Below are 26,742 nucleotides of genomic sequence, written 5' to 3'. Positions count from 1 at the left end.
ACATTTATCTGGATTGAAATCCATCTGTCACTTTTCTACCCAACTCTTCATCCTCTCTGTATCCTCTTGTAACCTTCGACAACTTTCAGCTCCATCCACAACTCCTCCAACCTTCATGTCATCCACAAACTTACTGACCCATCCGTCTCTCTTCATCCAGGTCATTTATAAAAATCACAGAGAGCAAGGGTCCCAGAACAGATCCATATGGCACTCCACTAGTTACCAACCTCCAGGCAGAATACTTTTATTCCACCACTACTACTACTCTCTGCTTTCTTTCTGTTGATATTTTAACCACACAGCCAAGATTCCACTGACCCCATGCGTCCTGACTTTCTGGATATGATTCTTTTGTGTGGGACCTTGTCAAATGCATTGCTAAAATCCATGTAGGCCACATTGACCACTCTACCCTCATCAATTTCTACCCTCAATTAGACTCATGAGGCACGATTTTCCCTTCACAAAGTCATGGTGACTATCTTTGAGTAGACTGTACTTCTCCAAATGTTCATAGATCCTATCCTTAAGAATCCTCTCCATTAGTTTACACATCACTGATGTAAGACTCACTGGTCTATAAGTCCCAGGATTCACCCTGTTACCTTTTTTAAACAAGGAGACTGCATTTGCCATTCTCTAATTCTCCGGCACCTCTGCTGTGGCCAAAGAGGATTCAAAGATCATAGCTACTGGCCCAGCTATCTCTTCCCTCACTTCCCACAGCATCCTGGGGTATATCGCATCCGACCCTGGGGACTTGCCAATCTTGGTGTTTTTAAGAAGATCCAGCTCTTTCACTGACTTAATCTCCACATTGTCCAGTACACAGGCCTGTTCAATTGCGACCTCATCGTGATCAAGGTCCTTTTCTCTTGTGAATACTGATGCAAAGTATTCATTTAGGACCTCCCCAACCTCCTCCGCCTCCAGGCACGTTACCTCCTTTATCCTTTAGTGGCCCAGATTCATTCTCGTCATCCTTCTGTTTTTCACATATGCATAGAACGCCTTATGATCACATGTACACATAAAGATATCACTTTTTAAAAAAAATTATTTACAATCAAACAAGCCTCTGGCCAGTTTATAGATATTTAAACATGGTTTGTGCAAGGTTTATTGTTAAAATATGCCAATATTAATGAATACAGAAAATTTTATTTGTTACAAAAAAGTTTCTAAATTTAGGTTTGAGGTTTAATATAGTTTTATTGAAAATTTAAAATTATTTTCTATGTTTGTTTTTTATTGCATAAAAATTTAAAGAAGATGAACCCCAAAGTACCAAATGATTTCCAAAGTATAGGACAAGGCACCTGATGCTTTGGGAATTGTTAGACTTCAGAAAACAAATGAATTTGAAAGGAAGGGGACATAGAAAAATCAGAATCAGAATTTATTGCCATGAACATGCCTTGAAATTCATTGTTTCGTGACAGCATTGCCAGTGTAAAAATAGCTACAAATTATATTTAAAAAATAAATAAATTGTACAAAAATAAGAGAAAGTGAGGTAGTGTCTATGGTTCATTGTCCATTCAAAAATCTGATGGCTGAGGGGGAGAAGCTGTTACTGTGCCACTGGGTGTTTGTCTTCAGGCTCCTCTACCTCCTTCCTGATGGTGGTGGTGTGAAGAGGGCATGGCCTGAGAGTTGAGGGTCCTTGAGGATAGAGGCTGCTTCCTTAAGACTCTGCCACTTGCAGATGTCCTCGATGGAGTTAGACTGATGCCCATGATGGGGCTGATGAAATTCTCAACTCTGTCATCTTTTCCTGTCCAGTTACAACTAATTTTATGAGAAGAGTTGAATTACAACTTGGACAGATTATTCTTTCTGAGATGAAAGAAACACAAATGCTGGAGAAACTCAGCAGGCCAAACAATGCCTTTATGTAGCAAAGGTGAAGATACATCACCAACATTTCAGGCTTGAGCCCTTCATCAAGCTGTGGGGGTGGGGGGGGGGGGGGGGTGGGACATACTCAAGCCCGAAACGTTGGTGATGTATCTTCACCTTTGCTATATAAAGGCATTGTTTGACCTGCTGAGTTTCTCTAGCATTTGTGTGTGTGTTTTTTTTCCCACTTAACCACAGTGCCAACAGAATCCTGTGTTTTACCACTCTTCCTGAGACCATCATTGCTTTACAATGCTTGATCTTAATTGTAAATTTGCAGGAGGAACAAATGATTCAAGTCCCAATTGTATGGATCTAGCTTACTTAACATCTTGTAAATCTGGAAAGGACTCAACAATCTTCATTTGCCTCATTGTTGACATATATTCCACTCATAATATCAAAAATGAAGATGTTTGGTGATGATCGTACAAAGATGAATTCTATTTGCACCTCCTCAGCAAATGAATCTGTCTATGCACACAAAAAAATTGACACAACATTTCTGATTGATCATTTGCAACTTGTTTCCCAAACAAGAAAGGGTGTAACCTCTGATATTTGAGATTAAAAATGTTTACCACGACCCAATCCCACACTATCAACTAGAAATTCAGTTTGTCAAGCTGCTCAAAGCAGTATTAATGTGCTTGGGTATCATGCAGTGAACATTCGCATTCTAATTCCCCAAAGTCTTCCCACCATCTACAAATCACCCTTTAAAAAATATTTTCCAGAACTCGATAGACTCAGGATCAGTACCCATGGATTGAAGGGTAGCTAATGCTACCCCACTATTTAAAAAGGGGGGTAGAGAAAAAGTGGGGAATTATAGGCTTACATCAGTAGTGTGCAAAATGATGGAATCCATTATTAAGGATGTAATAGCGGAGCATATGACTAGCAGAGAAGTGATTGGACAGAGTCAACATGGATTTACAAAAGGTAAATCGTGCTTGACAAATCTATTGGAATTCTTTGGGATGGGGACAGGTAAAATATGTGATGTACTTGGATTTCCAAAAGGCCTTCGATAAGATTCCACATAAACGACTGGCTTCCAAAATCAAGGCTCATGGGATTGGGGGCAAGGTATTGATGTGGAATTGAGAACTGGCTGGCAGATAGAAGGCAGAGAGTTGGGATAAATGGCTCATTTTCTGATTGGCAGGCGATTACCAGTGGGGTGCCACTGGGATCTGTACTGGGACCCCAGCTGTTCATAATTTACATTAATGATCTAGATGAGGGGATTGGATGTAATATCTCCAAATTTGCAGACGACACTAAGCGAGGAGGGGTTGAGTGCACTGAAGAGGGGGTCAGGAAGCTCCAGTGTGATTTGGATAAATTGGGGGACTGGGCAGATACATGGAAAATGCACTACAATGTGGATAAATGTGAGGTTATCCTCTTCGGTAATACAAACCGGAGGGCAGATTACTATTTGAATGGCAATAGATTGGGAGATGGGGAAGTGCAGAGAGACCTAGGTGTTCTTGTGCACCAGTTACTGAAGGCAAGCATGCAGGTACAGCAGGCAGTTAAAAAGGCAAATGGTATGTTGGACTTCATATCAAGAGGATTTGAGTATAGGAATAAGGATACCTTACTGCAGTTGTACAGAGCCTTGGTGAGACCACTCCTGGAGTATTGTGTGCAGTTTTGGTCGCCTTATCTGAGGAAGGACGTTCTTGCAATGGAGGGAGTGCAGAGGCGATTTACCAGGCTGATACCTGGAATGGCAGGAATAACTTATGAGGAAAGATTGTGCAAATTGGGATTGTACTCGTTGGAGTTTAGAAGATTGAGAAGGGATCTCATAGAGACATATAAAATTCTGGCAGGACTGGACAGAATGCATGCGGAAGGGATGTTTCCGATGGTGGGGGAGTCCAGAACCCGGGGCCATGGTTCGAGGATAATAGGCAAACCATTTAGAACCGAGATGAGGAGGAATTTCTTTACCCAGAGGGTGGTGAATCTGTGGAATTCATTGCCACAGAGAGCAGTAGAGGCAGGTTCATTGAATATATTTAAGAGGGAATTAGATATATTTCTTCAGTATAAGAGAAGGCAGGGACGGGGTACTGAACTTTAAGATCAGCCATGATCTCATTGAATGGTGGATCAGGCTCGAAGGGCCGAATGACCTACTCCTGCTCCTATCTTCTGTGTTTCTATGCTTCTATGAGCTTGACAGAATTATCACTATTTGCCTAGATCAGTGCAGTTCCACGACAAATGAACCTGCTTGATTGCAACCTCATCACCAACCTAAACATTCATTCGCTATGACATCCATGTACAATGGTAGCAGTGTGCACCATCTACAAAACACATTGCCTTTCCTCTCCCAGGCTACTCTGAATCCACTGCATCAACTCTCGACTTCCATCACCTCAAAGCACAAAGGCAGCAATGGCATGGGACATCACCACACCCTCCTGACTTGGATCTTTCCTCATTGTTGGGTCGCAGTCCTGGAACCCTCTACTAACTTTGAGTCCAGACTCACCTGAAAGACTACATCTGTTCAAGAATGTGGCTTGACTCCACAATTTTATTGGCAATTTGGTGGGCAATAAATGCTGGAATTATTAGTAATGACCAGATCTCTAAAAAGGATGAAATATATTCAAAAAGATACTCTGTGTTGGCATAAATGTTGGGTGCCACATGCATTATTTCATTGCTAAACAATACTTTTAATCTCAATTTCAATTTTTTTTTTAACCACATGAAAAGAACTGTCATTTATTCAAAGGCCTTTACCATTTGGACTTTATTCCCCTTTCATTCCCATAATACTATAAAAAAGATATCCCCATCTAATGAAAACTTGAAGACTCTTGAAATCACAACACGTGTGTTGGGCGCTATCGGTAGTCCAATAATGATGCAGACAGAAGACTGAGGCTTTATTAAGCAAGAGACTGCTGGCCCGGGTCGAGGCTAGGAAAACGAGCGGGAAGCAGAGGGGACGCAACCTTTATGACCAGGGGTCACATTGGAAGGATCAAGGGAGGAACAAAGGTAGGGAGACCCCCGGAGGGTGGGCCAGCCAGTACATACAGCCATATCACCACAATGTGCATAAGCATTCCACAATCCACAAGGCCATCACTTTCATCAACAATAATAAGTCACAATGTTTTGATTTTCTTTTGTAGGACTTGATATGCTGGAAGGCCAGTCTCGACTGATCACGTGGGAGCGGTTTCAAGTTGTGGACAATGATGAGCTCGCTGCAGTTCGTTTGGTTACTGTGGATGGCTTACAACATGGATGGCTATCAGTCAGAGGTTAGCGGTGCTGCAATGGTCACACCTCTTTGTGTTCCTTTGCAGGCCAAACAAGGGAAAAACCACTTTGTGCATTTTATGCATATAACAATAAATGGAAGCATGAAATCTTGAAACTCAATGCCTTTTTTAAAGAAATGACAACCAGAAATATATCAAAATGTTTAACTGATCCAGTTAATTAAGCATTAAGATGAGGCTTGATGCCTCCTGTTTCAAAATGGAATCTGCCAGAGCATTCATTCCAAAAATAAGGTGATAATATGATGAAACCTTGATAAATCAATGACCGTACTCCCCTAATTAGAGGTTGGAATTTCTCTGCTGAGATGGTAAGTAATGATCAAGACACCTGAAGTTGCATTTTATTGCCGTACTAATAAATTACATCTTAAAGGAAACCAAACACAATCTGCTTGAGGAATTCGGCGGGTCAAACAACATCAGTGGGAGAAAATGAATGGTTGCCATTTCAAGTCTGAACTCTTTATCAGAGGTTTGAATGGAAGTGTCAACCATTTTTTCCCCCACTAATGCTGTTTTTAAAAAAAAAAAAATATTTTTTTATTTTTCACACTGTGAACCATATCAACCAAAATATATAAAAATGTTTCTCATTAAATATACACAGTGGCAATTTCTCCCTTTTTTCCCCCTTACCCTCCCTTCCCCCCCTTCCCATCCCCTTCCAAAACCAATAAACATTCAACATATACAATACAGTAAAACCATAAAACAATGTCTTCACACAATGAAAAATAAACAAGAAAAATGTGTCATCTACTTTCACACACTGGATCAAGTCGTTTTGTCTTCTTATCATTTTAGGGGGTGGAGGTCCGAGGCAAGCCCTCCCTGTTAAGTTCCACGTATGGATCCCAAATTTGTTCAAATAATGTGACTTTATCTTTTAAATTATATGTTATTTTTTCCAATGGAATACATTTATTCATTTCCATGTACCATTGCTGTATTCTCAGACTCTCTTCCATTTTCCAAGTTGACATTATACATTTTTTTGCTACTGCTAAGGCTATCATAATAATCTTTTTTGCACTTTATCCAATTTGAGGCCTAATTCCTTACTACTTATGTTACTTAGAAGAAAGATCTCTGGATTTTTTGGTATGTTACTTTTTATGATTTTATTTAATATCTGATTTAATTCTTCCCAAAGCATTTTCACTTTCGTAGATGCCCAAATTGCATGTACTGTTGTTCCCATTTCCTTATAGCGAAAACATCTATCTGATAATGTTGGATCCCATTCTTTTAACTTTTGAGGTGTGATATATAACCTCTGTAACCAATTATATTGTATCATGTGTAACCTTGTGTTGTATTCTTCATAGTTCCAGAACGTAACTTTTCCCATGCTTCATTTTTTATCTTTATGTTTAAATCCTTTTCCCACTTTTGTTTAGGTTTATAGCTTATTTCATCATTTTCCTTATCTTGCAGCTGAATGTACATGTTGGTTATAAATCTTTTATTTATCATTGTGTCTGTAATCACATATTCAAAGCTGCTTCCTTCTAGTAATCCCAGTCTGTTTCCCAATTTATCCTTTAAATAAGCTTTCAGTTGATGATATGCAAACATTGTACCATGAGTTATTCCATATTTGTATTTCAACTATTCAAATGTTAATAAATTATTTCCCCCCAAAAAATTCTATTCTTTTAATTCCTTTTCTCTCCCATTCTCTAAAGGAAAGGTTATCTATTGTAAAAGGGATTAGTGGGTTTTGTGTCAATAACAATTTTGATATTTGGTAATTCATTTTTTCCTTTCTAAGTGGATCTTCTTCCATATATTAAGTAAATGATGCAATACTGGTGAGCTTTTATATTGCACCAACTTTTCATCCCACTTATAAAGTATATGTTCCGGTACCTTCTCCCCTTTTTTTTATCTAGTTCTATCTTAGTCCAATCTGGTTTTTCCCTTATCTGGTAAAAATCTGATAAATACCTTAATTGTGTGGCTCTATAATAATTTTTAAAGTTTGGTAACTGCAAATCACCTTGGTTGTACCTCTCTGTTAATTTATCTAATGCTACCCTCGGTTTCCCCCTTTCCACAAGAATATCCTTATTATTCTCTTTAGTTCATTAAATAATTTCTCTGTTAAGGGAATTGACAATAATTGAAATAAGTATTGTATCCTTAGGAAAACATTCATTTTAATGCAATTTACCCTCCCTATCAACATCAGCGGTAATTCTTTCCAATGTTCAAAGTCTTCCTGCAATTTCTTTATTAGTGGCTGATAATTTAGTTTGTACAGGTGACTTAAGTTATTATCTAACCTGATACCTAGGTATCGGATTGCTTGTGTTTGCCATTTAAATGGTGATTCTTTTTTAAATTCTGTATAATCCGCGTTACTCATTGGCATCACTTCACTTTTATTGCATTGATCTTGTACCTCGATATTTCTTCATACTCCTTCAATTTCTTATGTAATTCTTTTATTGATATTTCTGGTTATGCGAAGCCAAGCCAAAGATGTATACTATGATGTCATCTGCAAATAAGCTGATTTTATACTCCTCTTTTATTTTTATCCCTTTTATTTTATTTTCTGTTCTTATCAGTTCTGCCAATGGTTCTATTGCTAAGGTAAACAATGAGGGGGATAATGGACATCCCTATCTAGTTGACCTACTTAATTTAAATTGGCTCGCTACATATCCATTTATTGTTGTCTTCGCCCACGGTCCATTATACAATGCTTTAATCCAATTAATATATTTTTCTGGTAGATTTAACCTCTGTAATACTTTAAATAAATAGTTCCACTCTACTCTGTCAAAGGCTTTTTATGTATCTAAAGCAACAGCCACTGTTGGCTCTTTATTTCCTTGAACTGCATGAATTAGATTAATAAGTTTACAGACATTATCCGCTGTTCATCTTTTCTTAATAAATCCAGTTTGATCATGTCTTACTATTTTTGGTACACAATCGACCAAACTGTTTGCTATTAATTTTGCTATTATCTTATAATCTGAGTTAAGTAGAGATATTAGTTTATATGATGCTGGTGTTAATGGATCTTTCTCCATCTTTGGTATTACTGTAATTATTGCTGTCTTACATGAATCTGGCAAGTTTTGTGTTTCTTCTACCTGGTTCATTACTTCCAGGAGAGGAGGAATTAATAACTCTTTAAATGTTTTATAAAATTCTATTGGGAATCCATCCTCTCCTGGCATTTTATTTTTTGGCAGCTTCTTTAATATATCCTTTATTTCAAATGGTTTTATCAGTTTGTTTTGTTTCTCTTCTTGCAATTTTGGCACTTCAATTTTAGCTAAAAATTCATCTGTTTTATCATCTTTCCCTTCATTCTCAGTTTTGTATAATTATTCATAAAATTCCTTAAAGTTTTCATTAATCTCTATTGGGTTATATGTAATTTGTTTGTCCTTTTTCCTTGATGCCAATACAGTTCTTTTCGCTTGTTCTGTTTTAAGTTGGGTTTTTTTCTCCCAGTTCGTAATACTTTTGCTTTATTTTCATTATGTTCTTCTCCACCTTGTATGTTTGTAATGTTTCGTATTTTATTTTTTTGTCTGCCAATTCTCTTTTTTTGTTATATCATCCCTTTTTACTAGTTCCTTTTCTGTACTTACTATCTCCCTTTCCAATTGCTCTATTTCCCGATTATAGTCCTTTTTCATCTTAGTTACATAACTTATTATCTGTCTTCTAATGAAGGCTTTCATTGGATCCTATAATATAAATTTGTCTTTCACTGATTCCATGTTTATTTCAAAATATGTTTCAATTTGGCATTCAATGAACTCTCTAAATTCCAGCCTTTTAAGTCGCATGGAGTTTAACCTCCATCTATATGTTCTTGGTGGGATGTCCTCCAGTTCTATTGCTAATAACAGGGGTGAATGATCAGATAGTATCCCAGCTTTATACTCAGTTTTCCTAACTCTCCCTTGAATATGGGCTTGAGTATGTTTTATGCCTCCTCGAATAATATGACTATTCCTTCTTTCTTGGGTACTGCTTCCTCCATATATATCCATAAATTTTACTTCCTGCATTGATTTAACCATACAGTTGGCTACCTTTTCATGTCTTTCATCCAGTTTTGTCCAACATTGGGTCCAAATTAAGATTAAAATCCCCTCCTATCAATATATTTCCTTATGTATCTACAATCTTCAAAATAAAATCCTGCATAAATTTTTGATCCTCCTCATTAGGTACATATATATTGAACAAATTCCCAAATTCTGTGTATATCTGACACTTTATCATTACATACCTCCCTGCTGGATCTATTATTTCCTCCTCTATTTTGATTGGTACATTTTTATTAATTAATATGGCTCCACCTCTAGCTTTTGAATTATCTGATGCTGCTGCTACGTGCCCGACCCAGTCTCTCTTTAATTTATTATGTTCCACTTTAGTTAGATGTGTTTCCTGCACAAATGCTATATCTATTTTTTTCTTTTTTCAGTAAATTTTTAATAGCCTCTTCCTTTTAATTTGGTTATGTATTCCATTAATATTTATAGTCATATTGTTCAACGTGGCCATTTTATATCTTGTTTACACCTTATTTCCGTTTCCTCACCACCTCCATCCTCCTTTTCCCTATTTTCACCTCTCAGTTTTCCCTTTTTAATCTCAATGTATGACAACACATTTAAAACATAAAATACTCCAACAATTCCCACACCCAATATTACCTTAACCCCAAATGCTCTCCCCCCCCCCCCTCTCTGAGTTGCCCCTTATCCCTTGCCTGGCCACCACAACTCCCCTTTCCATTTGGATTGTGATCTTGTTTGTAAGCGTCAACTGATATAGCACTGACAGTTATTCTCTCTCCCCAACTCTCCCAGAAAACACTTTTTTTACAAATATATCAAAGCTCTCCCTTTTTTCCCCTTACTTCCTTCCTTCCCTTCTCTTTTCCCTCTTTAGTTCTTTAAATATACATTGTTTTTACATCTTTATTTATACTTTATCGCCATTCTTCATTCTTATTACATTTCTTCATCTCTCCTTCTGTCCTGCAAATGTTCTGCAAATTCTTGTGCTTCTTCCGGATCCGAGAACAGTGTGTTTTGCTCCCTGGGTAAAAATATTTTAAGCACAGCTGGATGTCTTATCATGAATTTATAACCTTTTTTCCATAGGATCGATTTTGCTGTATTAAACTCCTTCCTCTTCTTTAAGAGTTCAAAACTTATGTCTGGGTAAAAAAATATTTTTTTGACCCTTGTATTCCAATGGTTTATTATCTTCTCTAATTTTATTCCTTGCCCACTCCAGTATATTTTCTCTTGTCACATATCTCAAAAATTTTACTAAGATGGATCTTGGTTTTTGCTGTGTCTGTGGTTTTGGAGCTAGTGTTCTGTGTGCCCTTTCTATTTCCATTTCTTCCTGCATTTCTGTCATTCCCAGGACCTTCGGGTTCCATCCTTTTATAAATTCCTTCATGTCTGTGCCTTCTTCACCCTCCTTCAAGCCCACTATTTTTACGTTGTTTTGCCTAATATAATTTTCCAACATTTCAATTTTCTGAGAATACAACTCTTGTGTCTCTTTAATTTTTTTGTCACTTCCAATTTTCCTCTTAAGTCGTTTACTTCCATTTCTACAGCCATTTCTAGTTCTTCCACATTTTCTTTCTTGCCTGGTTCCTCACTCCCTTTCCCGCTGCCTTCCTCATTTTCCAGCTGAGAGCTCAGGTGTTGGGCATCCCTCAGCTGGTCGTGCCATGGTTGGCTGCTCCTCGGCTGAGACCCCCTCCCGTCAGTGTTTTCTTTTACCTTTGATTGCGCACTGCTCGCGCGCGACTCCTCGCGCATGCGCAGTTGCGCACTTTTGTTTGGCTCAGAGAGCCATCTTTGCAGTCCACTGGTCAGAGGGTTGTGAGTCCACAGGGCCGGCACCAACCTCAGAGAATGGACATTCTTCGCCACCCCAGCTCCCTATTCCTTCGTGCAGGAAAGGCCGCCTTCTTTCTTTTCTGGTGACTTTTCTTCCATGTTGTTTTTAATTTTTCCTTCTTGGGTTCCATCTTCTTTCTCTTCCCTCCATATTTTATCTTCTATTTCTTATAGTTTATATTTGTTGAACTTTGTTTTTTCTTGACTTATTTTCTTTTTCTTCTGGAGAGGGCTAGTTTTACCCTACCGGCCACTACTCCATCATGTGACTCCTAACCCCACTAATGCTGGTTGACCTGCTGAGTTCCTCCAGCAGATTGTGTTTGATATCTGATTCCAATACCTTCAGCCTCCACACTGTGTATCCATCTTAAATTCACTGAATCGGAGAAATTTTCAGCAATAAGTTAACTCAATGCCAACAGTCAATGCAGTAAGGCCTTATAGCCTGTTACTGTGCAATGCAATTATAATTCTCTGAGTTGCAGAATCATTTACTTTCAAGATCTCTTTCCAACCTTTATTTTTGTGTAATTGAGGAGGTATGTTGTCACATTAATAAAAGATACTCCTTGAATTTTTGGACGAACTTACGTAATTTATTTCTTGCAGGTGGGAAAGGTTTTATGTTTACAGCCAATGACATCAAAGCGGGAGTTGTCCGCTACCACCACGATGATACTGACACCACCAACGATTTCATTGTATTCAGAATTTTTGATGGTCTTCACAGCATCCGACACAAATTCCCAATCAAAATCCTCCCCAAAGATGACAGCCCTCCATTCCTTATCAACAATGTTATCTTTGAACTGTGTGAGGACCAAGAAATGCTGATGGAGAGGTTTCTGCTTCAAGCTTCAGACATGGACTCCAGTGATGATTACATCCTGTTTAAAATCACCAAACCCCCCAAAGCAGGAGAAATCGTGAAAAAGACAGCTCCTGGTCTGACAGGTATCATAAATTGAGCTTGGTGATAAAATATGAATTACTTGTTTTTCATTGCAGATATTCAGTATTGGTGGCTTCCTTCTCCCTCACCCCAAAATATGTTTAAAATCCTTGCCTTCATTCAATACTGCTCTTCTACCTGTGGCAAATTTCTTTGCACTGTTAATACTGCATGCTCTTTGTTTTGCTCATGTCACCAAGATTATTAGACTGAATGGATGCCAGTTGGGTTTTTATGCTCCTAGATTGGGGGAGTTAAATACAAAAGGGCATAGTTTTAAGTTGAAAGGAAAAAGGTATGGGGGAACATGAGGTGAACGTTCTTCACTCAGAGAGTGGTGGGAGTGTGCAATGTGCTGCAATCTGATATGGTGAATGTGGGTTTGATCTTGTGTTTTAAAAATACATTGGATAGATACATGGATGAGAGAGGTCTTGAGGGTTATAGAATGTGAGCAGGTCGGTGGGAATAGTGAAATGATGGTTGGCACAGACTAGAAGGGCTGAAGGGCCTGTTTTATGTGCTATAGCATTCTATGGTTCCCCTCTCCCCTGCCATATGGTTTCTCTCTCTGATCACGAAGGCAAAACTTTAGGATTGAAGAGTGTCCACTTAGAATAGTGAAGTGGAGAAATTTCATTAGCCAAAGGATGCTTAATCTGTGGAATTTGTTGCCACAGGTAGTTGTTGAGGATGTCATTGTGTATTTAAGGCAGGGATTGATAGGTTCTTGAGAAGGCCGATCAGTGGGGCTGAGTGGGGAAATGAATCAGCTCATGATTAAATGGCGGGGCAGACTCCAGGGACTAAATAGCCTATTTCCGCTTTATGTCTTATGGTCTTACTTTTCTATCCACCTCTTAAATTCTCTGTCTTATACTCTCTTGCCTCTGGGCTCCTCCCCCAGTTTCTTCCCTCCCTCCCCCAGCCATCTATGTTATTTAACCTATTTTATCTGAGTCTTGATAAAGTGTTCATACCCCAACTGACCATTTCTACGCATGGATGATGCTCCATTCCTCCAGCAATTCTTTGTCTACTCAAGTCTCTAGTCTCTGCAGCTTTTGCAATTGGTTTGTTAGAAAGATTTGTTGCCTTCCCCCTCCTCACCCCAACTCCATTTTTGATTTGTGATCTTTCTCCCAGCCCCTGTGAATTCCACTGATCTATCCCCTACTCCTATTACCATTCTATCGTTGCTTACCCTATTACCACTATGATCCACAGTTTTTGCCTGGTTGATGCTCCCTGTAGCAAACAAGGGAATGAGGTCTGAGGCTGAAATCCATTAACATAGCAGTTCAGGATTGAAGGGTCATGAACTAAACGCAGAACGGAATACTCAAGATCTGTGTACACTCTGGAGACCACCCAGCAACTAGTGGTTACATTAATTTATGTTACCTCGGTCATGCTCTACTAACATACTTTGTTTATTGTTACTTGCTTGTATCAGGTTATCCCATCAGCAGTTTCCTTCAGAGAGACCTCTTCAATGCTGTAATCTACTATCGTCATTTGGGAGGTGAAGTGTTTGAAGATTCCTTTGAGTTTATTCTGAGTGACAGTCATGAGCCTCCAAACCTCTCAGAGCCTCAGGTACATCAAACCATTTTAAGGTCACAGGAGTTACGAACATATGATGAAAAAAGGGATGAAAATATTGGAGAAGTCCATAAAAACTGAAAATATATAATTGAGGGTTTCCAAATAATGAAATGATTAGGAAAAGTCAAAAGCATAAAATTAGCTCATTTTTGGTGCCAACAAACGGAAAAAAAATTCAAATAATGTCATTAATGTCATACCCAGAAATCTGTCTCCTAGTATAGCAATTCCCTTTGAAAGTATGGTTGAATTGAAGAGAGAAGCAATCAGGAAATAGTCAGAGGTAATAGAATAACCACACTTTGATTTTCATCTAGATTGACATGTTAAACTCACAAATGTAATTTGACCATTACATTTGTAGAAGGCAATCAGGGGAGTTTTCTGTGACAGTATTCTGTAAAAGCAATCAAGAAGCAGCTTATCTTCAGACAAGTTGTTTAAGGAGGCAGAACTTGCTCGTAATCCCACAGTGAGGGATTCCTGGAAAAAAAACAATTAATAACAAGACAATTCGGTAGGTAGATGGAATAAAACAGTCAGCAAATAGAATCATGAATGAAGTCCAAATGTTGCCTCGGGTCACTAAAATCAAAGTAGCAAGTGTTTTGATGGATAAACAGCATTTAAAAGATACTTCAAGTCTCAATTGATTTATATTTGTTAAGCAATGAATCACTCATCAGAAAATGGCCAAATCAGTTAACAATATTATAATTTTGAAATTGATTTCATAATGGATTTCATCAATTTTGCAGCCAATTTCCTGCTGGACCTCAAACTCACCTGGTCCATCTTTGATGACTTGCTCCCTTTTCTGGATCTGTCTCCATTTCAGGAGACAGACTCTCCACTGGCATTTATTATAAACCCTCCAACTTCCACAACTACCTGGACTACTCGTCCTCACACCCTGTCGCCTTCAAGGACTCCATCCCCTTCTTCCAATTTCTCCGTCTCCACCTCATCTGCTTCCAAGATGGTCTTCTAGTCCAGAGCCTCTGAAATGTCTGCCCTCTTCCACAAATGTGGCTTCCCCTCCACCACTATTAACTCAGCCTCACTTGCATCTCCTCCATTACCTGCTCACCTGTCCTAGCTGCCCCTGCCCCCAGAATCAATAAACACAGTATCCCCCTCGTCCTCACCTACCACCCCACCAGCCTCTGCATCCAACACATTATTTGCCGGAATTTCCATTACTTAGTACAGGACTCCACCATCAGACACATTTATCGTTCTCCTCCCCTCTCAGCCTTCTGTAAGGATCACTCCCGCCATGACTCCCTTGTGCACTCTTTACCCCCCCCAACCCATCGCCCCCCCGGGACCTCCTACTGTGGTCGTATGAGATGTAATACCAGCACTCACACCTCCTCCCTCACCATGATCCAAGGTCCAAAGCAGACCTTTCAGATGAAGCAACACCTGTAGCTCCAAAGAACTCCTTTACTGCATCCAGTGCACCCTCTGTGGCTTTCTCTACAATGGAGAGACCGGTCACAGATTAGGAGATTGCTTCACCCAACACCTCCTCTCCATCTGCAACAAAAGTGACCTTCCCGTAGCCAACCATTTTAATTCTGAGTCACACTCTCAAGTTCACCTTTTTCCATGGCCTTTCACACTACCCCACCCTGACCACCCGCAGATTGGAGGAACAACGCCTCATTTTTCTTGTCTCGGCACCCTCCAACTCCAGGGCATTCCACTAATCAGGTTGCCTTGCCCCCTCTCTCCCCCCCCCCCTTAATTAGTTATTCCAGTTCCTACTTCCTTTCTCTCTCCACCTAGCCTACTCTCCCCTCTTCCTGCGGTCCTTCCCCCCCCCCCACCACCTATCATCTCCCAACCCCCCGCTCCCCCCTTCCCCTTTTGTTCGGACTTCTCTCATGTTCCCCCACACCTTGATGAAGGGCTCAAGCCCGAAACGTTGGTGATGTATCTTCACCTTTGCTACATAAAAGCACTGTTTGACTTGCTGAGTTTCTCCATCATTTGTGTGTGTTCTCATAATGGATAGGAAAGGTTTTGAGGGATATGGCCTGAATGAAGGGAAACAGGATGATCTTAGGCAGGCAATTTGGTCGGCAGGCTGTTAAATTTTATGACTCTGAAAGAGAGGTAATGATCATCTTGGAATCAAAATGGTGCGAAGTCACCAAGTTAACTGCTGAGATTAAAAGGTGACCTTGGGGTGCTTGAGAAAGCCAGAGGATTTGTAAATGTTGTTTTGAGAAAAGTATCACCTGAACGTTAAAAACCCGTTTTTCTGGACCAGAACAGGTGCTGAGATGAAATTCATGAGATAACACTGCCATGAACTTCATGGTTCGAAAGTGAAAACTATACTGACAAAGTTAAATTCACATCAAATTACGAATTCTGTGATGAATAGCAAAGGATTGCCAGCAACAATCTGCCACATTCAACAGCGCATGTTTGGACACCAGAATTTGCTATATATTTCAGATGACGTGTGAAGTGAACTGACAGTTTTGGTGTCATGACCACAATAATTTCCAGGGTTGTTCTGGGAGAAATCCACCTTTGACTGCCAACAGCAAACAAGTGCTGGCAGATCATGTTCACTTATCATCGTCCAATGAACAGAAGGTCAAAAGCTGAGCACAGCCAGTAGCTGATACCTTGACATGCATTCATTGCTAGCCAACAATGAGGAACATCCCTCACATTTTATTTGCCAACAGCATGAGGCTGTCTGACCTGGAGCAACTGAGATGTGATTAGATTCTATCAGGCTAATTTTCCCCAAAGAGTCACATAATTGACTCACTGAGGAGATGCTCCCAGCTATGACCTCCATTCTAGAAACATTGTGGACCTTACCTTCTGTGATTTCCCAGAGCACAGAGTGTTTCAAACAAGTTGGCCCAGAGGATTAAGTCAACAGTGAACCACCTGTGTAAAGCGTAGGTCTACAAAAAATACAAAAATGCCCTGTGTTCTCATTGGGTGGAATTTGCAGAGGTCCTATCTTTTGAAAATAAACTTTGAAATACATTATGTGTTGTGATTTGCAGTTAATAGTGTTGTGGGTTGTTTCCCCATTGAATGCTTTCAAGCTCTGGCAGTCTTTTCTCATTGGGTTAATTTATTTGCAGACTGTAATTGTTCATATCACACCAGTGGATGATCAGCTTCCCAAAGAAGCACCTGGAGTTATTCGCCACCTCATCGTTAAGGAGACCGAGATTGCATACCTGACAAAGAACCAGTTGTTCTTTACAGACATAGAGTCTCCAAAAAGGCAAATTGTATATACAATCACTACTCCTCCATTCTTCACTTCAAAATCAGGGTAGGTGCAGGCTTTCTTAACTCCTTTGAAGATTGTGGCCATGCAAAACTATAGTAAGCATCTGGCAAGATATTACACAAGGCTTTATTTTGATTTCCTTTGTGTGGTGCGCTGTTAGAACCAGACACACACAAGGTAAAGACTGTACAACAGGCTTTAATCAACAAAGACTTCCACAGAGCCAGGCTGGCTGTTGCTGCAGTAACTCTGAGTGAGACTTCGGATGCCGGCGTATGCAGAGGGGCTTGATCCATTCAGGTCGACTGATTGACAGCTGGCCAGGTGTTGTCCCCCTTACACTCCCGCAGGAACAGAGGTTTCCCCCTGCAGTAGGCCAGTGGTGTACCACCGCATTCACTCCCTTCTTTAAAATTGTCCCGGGGGGGTGGGGGGGGTGGTGGCAGTAACAAAGAATCGTACCCACTATACAAAAAATACAATATTTACAGATTCAGACGATCTGGCAGCCGCCGGAGTCTCTGTGAATGTCGTAGGACTGGCTCCTTGTCACTGGTTGGAGGAGAAGTGGGGAGCTGGCAGCAGGGGTCTGAATGACTGGTATGGTGCCATGCGGAGGGGTGGCCAAGGGGACCAGGGTCGAGGTGTGAGAGTCATATTGGATGGGTGGGGGAGGGCAGACTCGTCCCCCATGGTTGAGGTGCGCCCCTGGTGGTCAAGGAGGTCTTGTGTGCCCCATAGCTGCCTGGGGATGGGGATGTATGCCCGGATAGCGTCAACCTGGGCTGAAGGATGCTGTGGAATGGTGGGTGCTTCTGCTGGTGCCAGGTCCCTGCTTGAGACGGTGTCCTCCCTGCCACTGCCGAACCTAACGTAGGCATAGTTGTGGTTCGCGTGTAGGAGAAATACCTGCTCTACCAAGGGTTTGGCCTTGTGTGTCTGTACGTACTTGCGCAGGAGCACCAGTCCCGAAGACGCGAGCCATGCTGGGAGGGACATTCCAATCGCCGACTTCCTGGGGAATGAGAACAGGCGGTCGTGAGGGATCCCTTTGGTAGCCGTACACAGAAGTGACCTAATGGCATGGAGTGCCTCGGGCAGGGCGTCCTGCCAGTATTCAACAGCCCAGCCTTTTGACTTGAGGGCCAGGAGGACTGCCTTCCAGACCACCCCATTTTTGCGTTCCACTTGCCCATTGCCACTCAGGTTATATGTAGTCATGATGCCCCTCGCCATCAGGTACTGGCGTAGCTTGTCACTCATAGAGCTAGAACCCCGGTCACTGTGGATGAAAGCGGGATAGCCAAACATGGTGAAGATCTGCTCCAGGACCCTGATGATGGTGGCCGTGGAGGTGTCCGGGCAAGGGATATTGAAAGAGAAGCCGGAGTACTCATCTACTACCGTGATGAAGTGGACATTTCAGTTTATGGAAGGCAGGGGCCCTTTAAAATCCATTCCGAGGAGCTCAAAGGGACGAGTGGCCTTTACAACATGGGTCTGGGGTGGGCGGAGGAAGCGGGATTCACACTCCGCGCAGACCCGGCAGGCCTTGATCATGTTCCTGACATCCCTAATGGTGTACGGCAGGTTCCGGGACTTAATGAAATGATACAACCTGGTGACGCCGGGGTTGCAGAGGGACTCATGCAGTTCCTACACCTTGTCATCCTGTATAGACGCACAGGTCCGGGCAAGGGCATCGGGGAAATCGTTAAATTTTCCTGGGTAGTACTGGATGTCGTAGCTGTAGGTTGCCAGCTCGACTCTCCAGCGCAAGATCTTGTCGTTCTTGATCTTGCTCTTATGGGTGGTGAGGAGGGTGAATCTCCTGCTGGTAGTGGCGCAAATGGCAGACCGCTTCCACATTCGACTGGACCTCCTTTTCAATGGTGGAATGTCCTAGCTCGGAGCCGTGGAGGGTCCTAGAGAAGAAGGCGATGGGGTTGAGAGTAGTGGCGCGGGCTACATCGGAGCCATTGCTCTCCACCTGGAAAGGGGAGTCCTCATCCACGGCCTGCATCATAGCATCTGCGATGTCCTGCATGATATGCATGAAAGCTCCCTGCACCTCGGGTGGGAGGGGAAAAATTGTAGCTTGGGCCAGTGGGTGGACCTTGTCTGAGAAGCGCGGAACCCACTGCGAGTAATAGGAGAATAAGCCAAGGCACCTGCGGAGGGTTTTGAGCGTGGGGGAAGGGGCAGTTCCATTAGCAGGTGCATCCATTCTGGATCTGGGACAATGACACCATGTGCCACAATGTACCCCAGGATGCCGCGGTGCGTGGTGCTGAACACTAACTTCTCCTTGTTGTGAGGTTCAGCACCCTGGCCATCTGGAGGAATTTCTCCAGGTTGGCATCATGGTCCTACTGGTCATGGCTGCAGATAGTGACGTTATCCAGATATGGGAATGTCGCCTTCAGCTTGTGCTAGTCTACCATATGATCTATCTCCCACTGGAAGATGGAGACCCCATTCATGACCCCAAAGGGAACTCAGTGGAACAGGTGCCCATCCAACTCAAAGGCAGTGTAGGGCTTGTCCCTCAGGTGGATGGGGATGTGGTGATAAGTTGACTTCAGGTCAATTGTGGAGAAAACCCGGTAATGGGCTATCTCGTGGACCATGTCGGCTATCCTCCGCAGGGGGTAGGTGTCCAGTTGGTGTACAGGTTTATGGTCTGGCTGTAATCCATGACCATCCTTGGCTTACTTCCCCCTTTGATCACTTTGGGTGTTATTGTGCTCAATGAGGCCTTCTGCTAAAAGCCGCCGCACCTCAACCTTGATAAAGTCTCTGAGGCGCAATAGCGCCTACTTCTGGCGGTGATCGGCTTTCAGCCTGGTGTAAGGTGTGAGAAGAGCGCTGGGATGTGATGTGTAATGTGGAAAGGCTGCAGTTTGGCTGGGGCTGGTAGGTCGGCGCACTGTGTAGTGTGAGTGGAGGTTGGAGCCCCCGAAGGCAAGGGTGACAATCTGCAGGTGGCACTGGAAATCCAGGCTCAGGATGATAGTGTCGCAGAGTTTGGGCATGACCAGGAGCCTAAACCCTGTTTATGTCTCCCCTCCCACAGTTATATCGGCTGAGCATCGCCCAAGGGTACCATCGTTCTTGTCCTTGGCGGCAAGGGCGATCAGGAAGGTGGTGGGGTGTACTTTTAGTTTCAGAGAGTGGGCCATGCTTGGGTGAATGAAACTCTCAGTGCTGCCACTGTTGAACAGGCACTTTGTTGCCTGCCCGTTGACTTGCATGTTCGTCATAGTGCGCCCGAAGTCGTGGGGGATGTTCCTGGTCAGAGTGGTGGCAGCCAGGACCATCTCGGGGTCTGAGTCTTCGCTCCTGTGGCGTGGCTGGACTCCTTCCCCAGCCGTGTTCGTTGCACTGGGAGAAGAGACGTTATCGTGGCTGGTGGAATTGATGTCACTCCGTCAGCTGGAAGTGATGTCATTGTAGTCTTCAGTGAGTGGCGTTAGCGAGACCGGGGGCTGGTCTGGGTACACGGGGCACATGTAGCAATCGTCGCTGGTGGGGCCGGGGAAGGTAGAAGTGGTAGCAGGGACAATGGCGTCATCTGGCATGTGCACGTGGTGTGATCCACGGGGGTGGTAGGGGTGGGGGGGGGGGTTGTAGAGGGGTGCTGAGCTGCTGGCTGGCTTTGAGAGACACACTTTAGCAAAGTGGCCTTTCTTGCCACATCGGGAACAGTACCGATTCCTAGCCGGGCAGTTTTGGTGCGATCGTCGGTCTTACCCACACCAGGACCTACAGTACTTACAGGGGCACAGGGTGCCAGCTGTAGCGATGTTCTCTTCCCCATCTTGATCTAGGGCTGCAGCTGCTGTGTAAGGCCGCCATGAGGGAGCCTAGAATCGTAGCTTCCAGGGTTCAGACCACATCTACTGTCTTGGCCAGGGCGTAAATGCAATCTTCCAGCAGCTTCTGCCAGATGGCCCTCGAGCATAGCTCTTGGACAAAGGCATCCCTGATCAACCTCTTGACCTCCTCTGTGCCTACCCTGGGTTCAGCCAGACACGGTCGGGCCAACTCTTGCAGGTGCCCCCAGGTAAGATCCGCCGTCTCCAGGGGTTGCTGGGCTCGGGTATTGAGGAGGTACCTTGCAAAGACCACATTCATGGGGGGCTTGTACAAGGTCTCGAGCGTCCACTGCTTCTTTGTACTTGGAGAAGCCTTTGGTTGCCTGGAAAGCGTGGGAACCCAGCATTGATCTGAGTAGAACGAGCTTCTTCAGATCTGAGTCCATGATGCCATCTGTGTGCTCCTCGATGATTGCTATGACCATGTGCCTCCAGATCTCAAAGCATGTCTGGGCTTCTGGGTGGTGTGGGTCAACTTCGAGGCTCCCTGCGCTCAAGAGTTTTTCCTTAGCAGCCGTGGGGGGAAAAAAGTTTTTGTTGATTAAATTGTAGTGCGCTGTTAGACAGAATCCAGACACACACAAGGTAGAGACTCTACAACAGGCTTTAATCAACAAAGACTTCCACAGAGCCAGGCTGCAGTAACTCTGAGTGAGACTTTGGAGGCGGCACATGCTTTTTTTTTGAAGACTTTATTTAAAATTTTATAACATGAATACAATAGAGAATTACATTTAAAGAAAAATTTAAAAAAATTAAAATGGTATGATTACAATATTACATCAGAAAACTACACAAAATAACCCCCCCATTAATTGTAACACAATATTAGTAATCTAACTTAAAATTAGTCCAGCCCTCCCCCCCCCCAAATAAAGAGTGAAGAGTTAATAAAATTAACAATATTATATATGGAAAAAAAATACCCACTTACAAAAAAAGAGATAAAACTTAACCTAAAAAAAAATTCTAACAACAAAATTTTTTTTAATCAATACTAAAGTATCACGCTTAAACATATATTTAAATCAAACTTAAATGCATATAATTAGCAAACGGAGTCCACTTTAACTTATAAAAAGACATCTTATCCTGAATTGAAAAAGATATCCTTTCCATAGTCAAACAAAATTTCATCTCCAATTACCACTTATCTAAAGTTAATATATTTTTATCTTTCCAAGTAAATGCTATACATTTCTTAGCCACGACTAAAGCTAAATGGATAAAGGAAATCTGATAATCCTCTAAACGTAAATCAATTAATGATTGCATGTTCCCTAATAAAAATATATCGGGTTCTAATACAAGATGGATATTATATAAACTGTTAAAAATAGATTGAATACCTTTCCAAAACTGTTGCAATCGATCACAAAGCCAAACAGTATGCAAAAAAGTATTGGCCATCTGATCACATCGAAAACAAGAATCCAACTTACTAAGACCAAGTTTTTTTAATTTCTCCGGCGTTAAATATAGCTGATGAATAAAATTATAATTAATCATCGCTAGTCTAGCGTTAATTAATTTCCGAATACTATTCTGACAAAATTCCATCCAAGCTTATTCAGCTATTTTATGTCCTAAATCTTTTTCCCATTTCAACTTATCTTTATCCCAGTCTTTTTTTACTAACAATTTCTTGTAAAATACAATATAAATCAGATATATATCCCTTTTTTGGTATTGAAAGTATATATTCTTCAAAACTAGATTCAGGTAATAAAATCATATGTCGACCACATAACTGTTTTACAAAAGATCTTAATTGATAATATACAAATATACAATTTCCACTAATACCATATTTCCTTTGTAATTCGTCAAAGGAACAAAAACAACCCTCAGAAAAACAATCAGATAAATTTTTTATTCCCTTCTTTTCCCATTGTTTCAAAGTAGCATTGGAGACCGTAAAAGGAACAAGTTGATTATTATATAATGGCAATCTTCCAGAATATATATTTTTAAGTCCCAATTTTTTAAGTTTACTTGTCCATAAATGTTTCAATATTGGCACATCGTAAGTTGGTAGTAAATTTTTATTCCATCGAAACAAAAACTCATGAGGAAATTTTTATAAAATAACCGACATTTCTATCTTTACCCAACTAGGTGGGTCGTCCATATTCATTAATGCACTAAGAAATTTAAATTGAGCTGCTTCGTAATAATGCTGAAAATTCGGTAATCTTAAACCTCCAAATTGAAAATCCCACATCAATTTTCTCATTGCTACTCTCGGAAATTTTCCCTTCCATAAGAATTCTCTAATCGCTTTATATAAGTCCTTAAAAAAACTTTTTTTTTAAATAAGGAATTGATTGAAACAGATATTGTATTCTAGGAAAAATATTTATTTTATGGTATTAATCCTCCCTAGTAAACCCAAAGGTAGATCCCTCCACCTAATCAAATCTAATTTAATCCTTTTTATTAAAGGAAGATAATTAATTGAGTATAATTCTTGAAATTTCGTATTAACATTAATTCCTAAATATTTAATTTGTGTAGTCCACTTCAAATTTGTAATATTTTTATACACTGAATAATCATCTTTACAAATTGGCAAAATTTCACTTTTAGCCCAATTTACTTTATAACCAGATAATTGGCCATAAATTTCTAAACATTCTTGAATTGCAGGTAAAGAAGTATCCGGATCCACCAAATATAATAAAACATCATCAGCAAATAAATTAATCTTGTATTCCTCATTCAGAACTCTCATACCTTTAACATTTTCATTTTGACGTATTAATTGTGCTAAAGGTTCAATAACTATAGCAAATAAAGCAGGTGACAAAGGATATCCTTGTCTAGTAGATCTTGTCAAACTAAAAGATTCTGAAATTTGGCCATTAACAGCAATTCTAGCCTTCGGGCTATTATATAAAGCCTTTATCAATCCAATAAATGAAGAACCAAAACAAAATTTCTCAAGTACTTTGAACAGAAACTTCCATTCCACTCTATCAAAAGCCTTTTCTGCATCCAATGAAACCATTATTGGATAATTCAACTAAAATTTAGATTTATTTATCAAGGTTATTAACCGTAAAATATTATCTGATGCATACCTATTTTTTATAAATCCCGTTTGATCACCATGTATAATTTTAGGCAGATATTGAGCTAATCTATTAGCCATAATTTTAGCTACAATTTTATAATCTACATTTAACAACGATATTGGTCTATAAGAAGAAACCTGTAAAGGGTCTTTATCTTTTTCTGGTATATCCGTAATTATTGCGTTAGAACAAGACTCAGGTAATTGAAAAGTATTATAAGTTTGTTGTAATACATCCTTATAAATAGAAGATACATCAGCATAAAAAAACTTTATAAAACTCTATAGAAAACCCATCTTCACCAGGTGCCTTTCCATTCGGCATATCTCTTATTGCCATTTCTATTTCATCGTCTGTAAAAGTTTTATCTAACTCTTGTCTATCTTCTTGATTCAATTGTGGCAAGTTAATATTTTTCAAGAAAGAATCTATTGCGTCTTCAGTTACATCTTTACATTCTGAAGTATACAATTGTTTATAGAAATTACAAAATTCCTCATTAATCTCCTTTTGATTAAAAGTAATACCTGATTTCTTTCTAATCGCCGGTACAATCCTAGATAATTGTTCCTTTTTTAATTGCCAAGACAAAATTTTATGAGCTTTCTCACCCCATTCATAAAACTTATGCTTAGTTCGATTCATTGAACATTCAAACCGATATGTTTGTAATTCATTGTATTTAAATTTTAAATTAGTTAACTGATTCTTTTGCATTTCGGTAGCATGTTTTTTAAATTCTTTTTCAGTAGCAGTTATCTTTTTCTCTAAGTCTTCAATCTCTTTAATTCTCTCCTTTACTTTAGAGGCATAACTGATAGTTTGGCCTCGCAAAAAAGCTTTCATTGCATCCCATAAAACAAAATGACTAGAAACAGAATTACAGTTAATACCAATAAAAATTTCAATTTGCTGTTTTAAAAAACTAATAAATTCTGGTTTTTGCAATAGCATAGCATTAAATCTCCATCTTGAAGCTTTCTGAACATCTTGTGAACTCAAATATTCTAATAATAGTAATGAATGATCCGAAATCAATCTAGCCTTATACTCCACAGATGTAACCCTATCCTGCAAATGTGCTGATATTAAAAAAAATAATCAATTCTAGAAAAAGAATTATGTCGCGAGGAATAAAAAGAAAAATCTTTCTCTATAGGATTAACTCTTCGCCAAATATCAATTAAATTCAAATCTGCCATCATATTAGTCACTTGAATTGCCATCTTAGACTTCTTAATTACTCTTGGGTATTTATCCAATAAAGGTTCCAATACCACATTCAAATCTCTCCCAATCATCACATTGGAGTTCGATTGTCCAAGTAATAAAGTCATATCCACAACAAAAACTGTATCTTCAACATTAGGAGCATAAACATCAAGCAAAGTCCATGCCTCATTAAAGATTGTACAATTTAATTTTAATAATCTTCCACCATTTTTCTCTTCGTTCTGTAACTGGAATGGTAGATTTTTATGTACCAAAATTGCCACACCTTTTGCCTTAGAATTAAACGAAGAATAAAAAACTTGCCCAACCCATTCACGTTTGAGTTTCAAATGTTCCTTATCTGTTAAATGAGTTTCCTGTAAAAAAGCAACATCAACTTTTAATTTTTTTAAAATAAGCAAGTACCTTCTTATGCTTAATAGGATTATTTAAACCCTGAACATTAAGAGAAGCAAACTTCAATTTAGACATTTCTTACACTCAATAAAACACAACAACAAAAAACAAACAAAAAAAAGGAAAAAAAGAGAGAAAGAAAAAAAAGGAAGAAAAAAAAGAACCCCCCCCCAAAAAAAGGAAAAAAAAGAAAAGAAAAAAAAACCCTTAATTCCCCTTTGAAATTACAACCAGTGACACAAAAAAATATATATCTAAAAAAAAAATAATTATTTAAAAAAAGATAATAAAATAAAGGCTTCACTCCATAACCCAAAAATTAGAAAGAAAAAAAAACAGGTCGGAGGTCACAATTATCTCCTCCTGTTTAAACCACCTAATGTGGTAACTCCCCCAAAATATTGGGTGTGGGATAACTCACACGCAGCTGATGACTTCTGGGAATTAGTGCCCACCCAGGAGGCGCCACAGGCTTGTATCCTGGAGGGTGATTGACACCTGACTGGGTGGGGCTAGATCCATTCAGGCTGACTGATTGACAGCTGGCTAGGTGTTGTCCTGTCCCCCTTACACTCCAGCAGGTACAGAGGTTGTCCCCTGCAGCAGGTCAGTGGTACACTCCTGCAGGTACAGAGGTTGTACCCTGCAGTAGGCCGGTCGATGGTGTACCACCACACTTTGTGACCTTAATATTTACAGGTAGAATAACTGGACAGAGTGCACAGCAATTATGCAGGCTCAGTTCTTTGAAGCAGCAGGTGAACAGGAGGTGGGAATGGTTTAGCAGGAAGCAAAAGAGGGAATGCAAGAGAGGAGGGAGATTCAGGATCCTCTTTACAGCCAGGCAATGAAAAGTGACAGAGTGTATTGCATTTGAATTGAGGAGTGGACTGAAGCAAGGCTCTCTTCTTCAGCAGGGCAACATTCAGACTTGGATTGATCATCTGTAATGGTCAGTTCAGATTACAGATTTATTGTCAGAGTACATACATGACAACATATTCAATCCTGAAATTCTTTTTCCTGTGGGCAAGGCAGAATTACCACTTTGTGGTAGTGCAGAAAAACTGTACTCCATGTACATGTGTAAACAAACAAAGAAATGTAAACAACTGTGCAATACAGAGAGGAAAAACACTAACAATAAAGTGCAAAATGTTCTTAATGAGCCC

The 26,742-nt window shown here is 40.4% G+C and overlaps 1 protein-coding gene across 1 annotated transcript in view; it reads left to right on the top strand.

Moving 5' to 3' along the window:
- Positions 1–26,742, top strand: part of frem1a (Fras1 related extracellular matrix 1a) — a 156,513-nt gene that overhangs the window by 25,715 nt on the left and 104,056 nt on the right. The window contains exons 7-10 of the mRNA XM_069921496.1: positions 5,079–5,210; positions 11,756–12,100; positions 13,555–13,697; positions 16,832–17,028. Coding sequence (XP_069777597.1) covers positions 5,079–5,210; positions 11,756–12,100; positions 13,555–13,697; positions 16,832–17,028 — 817 coding nt within the window. The remainder of the gene's footprint in view (positions 1–5,078; positions 5,211–11,755; positions 12,101–13,554; positions 13,698–16,831; positions 17,029–26,742) is intronic.

This window comes from Narcine bancroftii, chromosome 1 (assembly GCF_036971445.1).
Source record: "Narcine bancroftii isolate sNarBan1 chromosome 1, sNarBan1.hap1, whole genome shotgun sequence".
Lineage (NCBI taxonomy): Eukaryota > Metazoa > Chordata > Chondrichthyes > Torpediniformes > Narcinidae > Narcine > Narcine bancroftii.
This window is presented reverse-complemented; position numbering and strand designations above follow the sequence as displayed.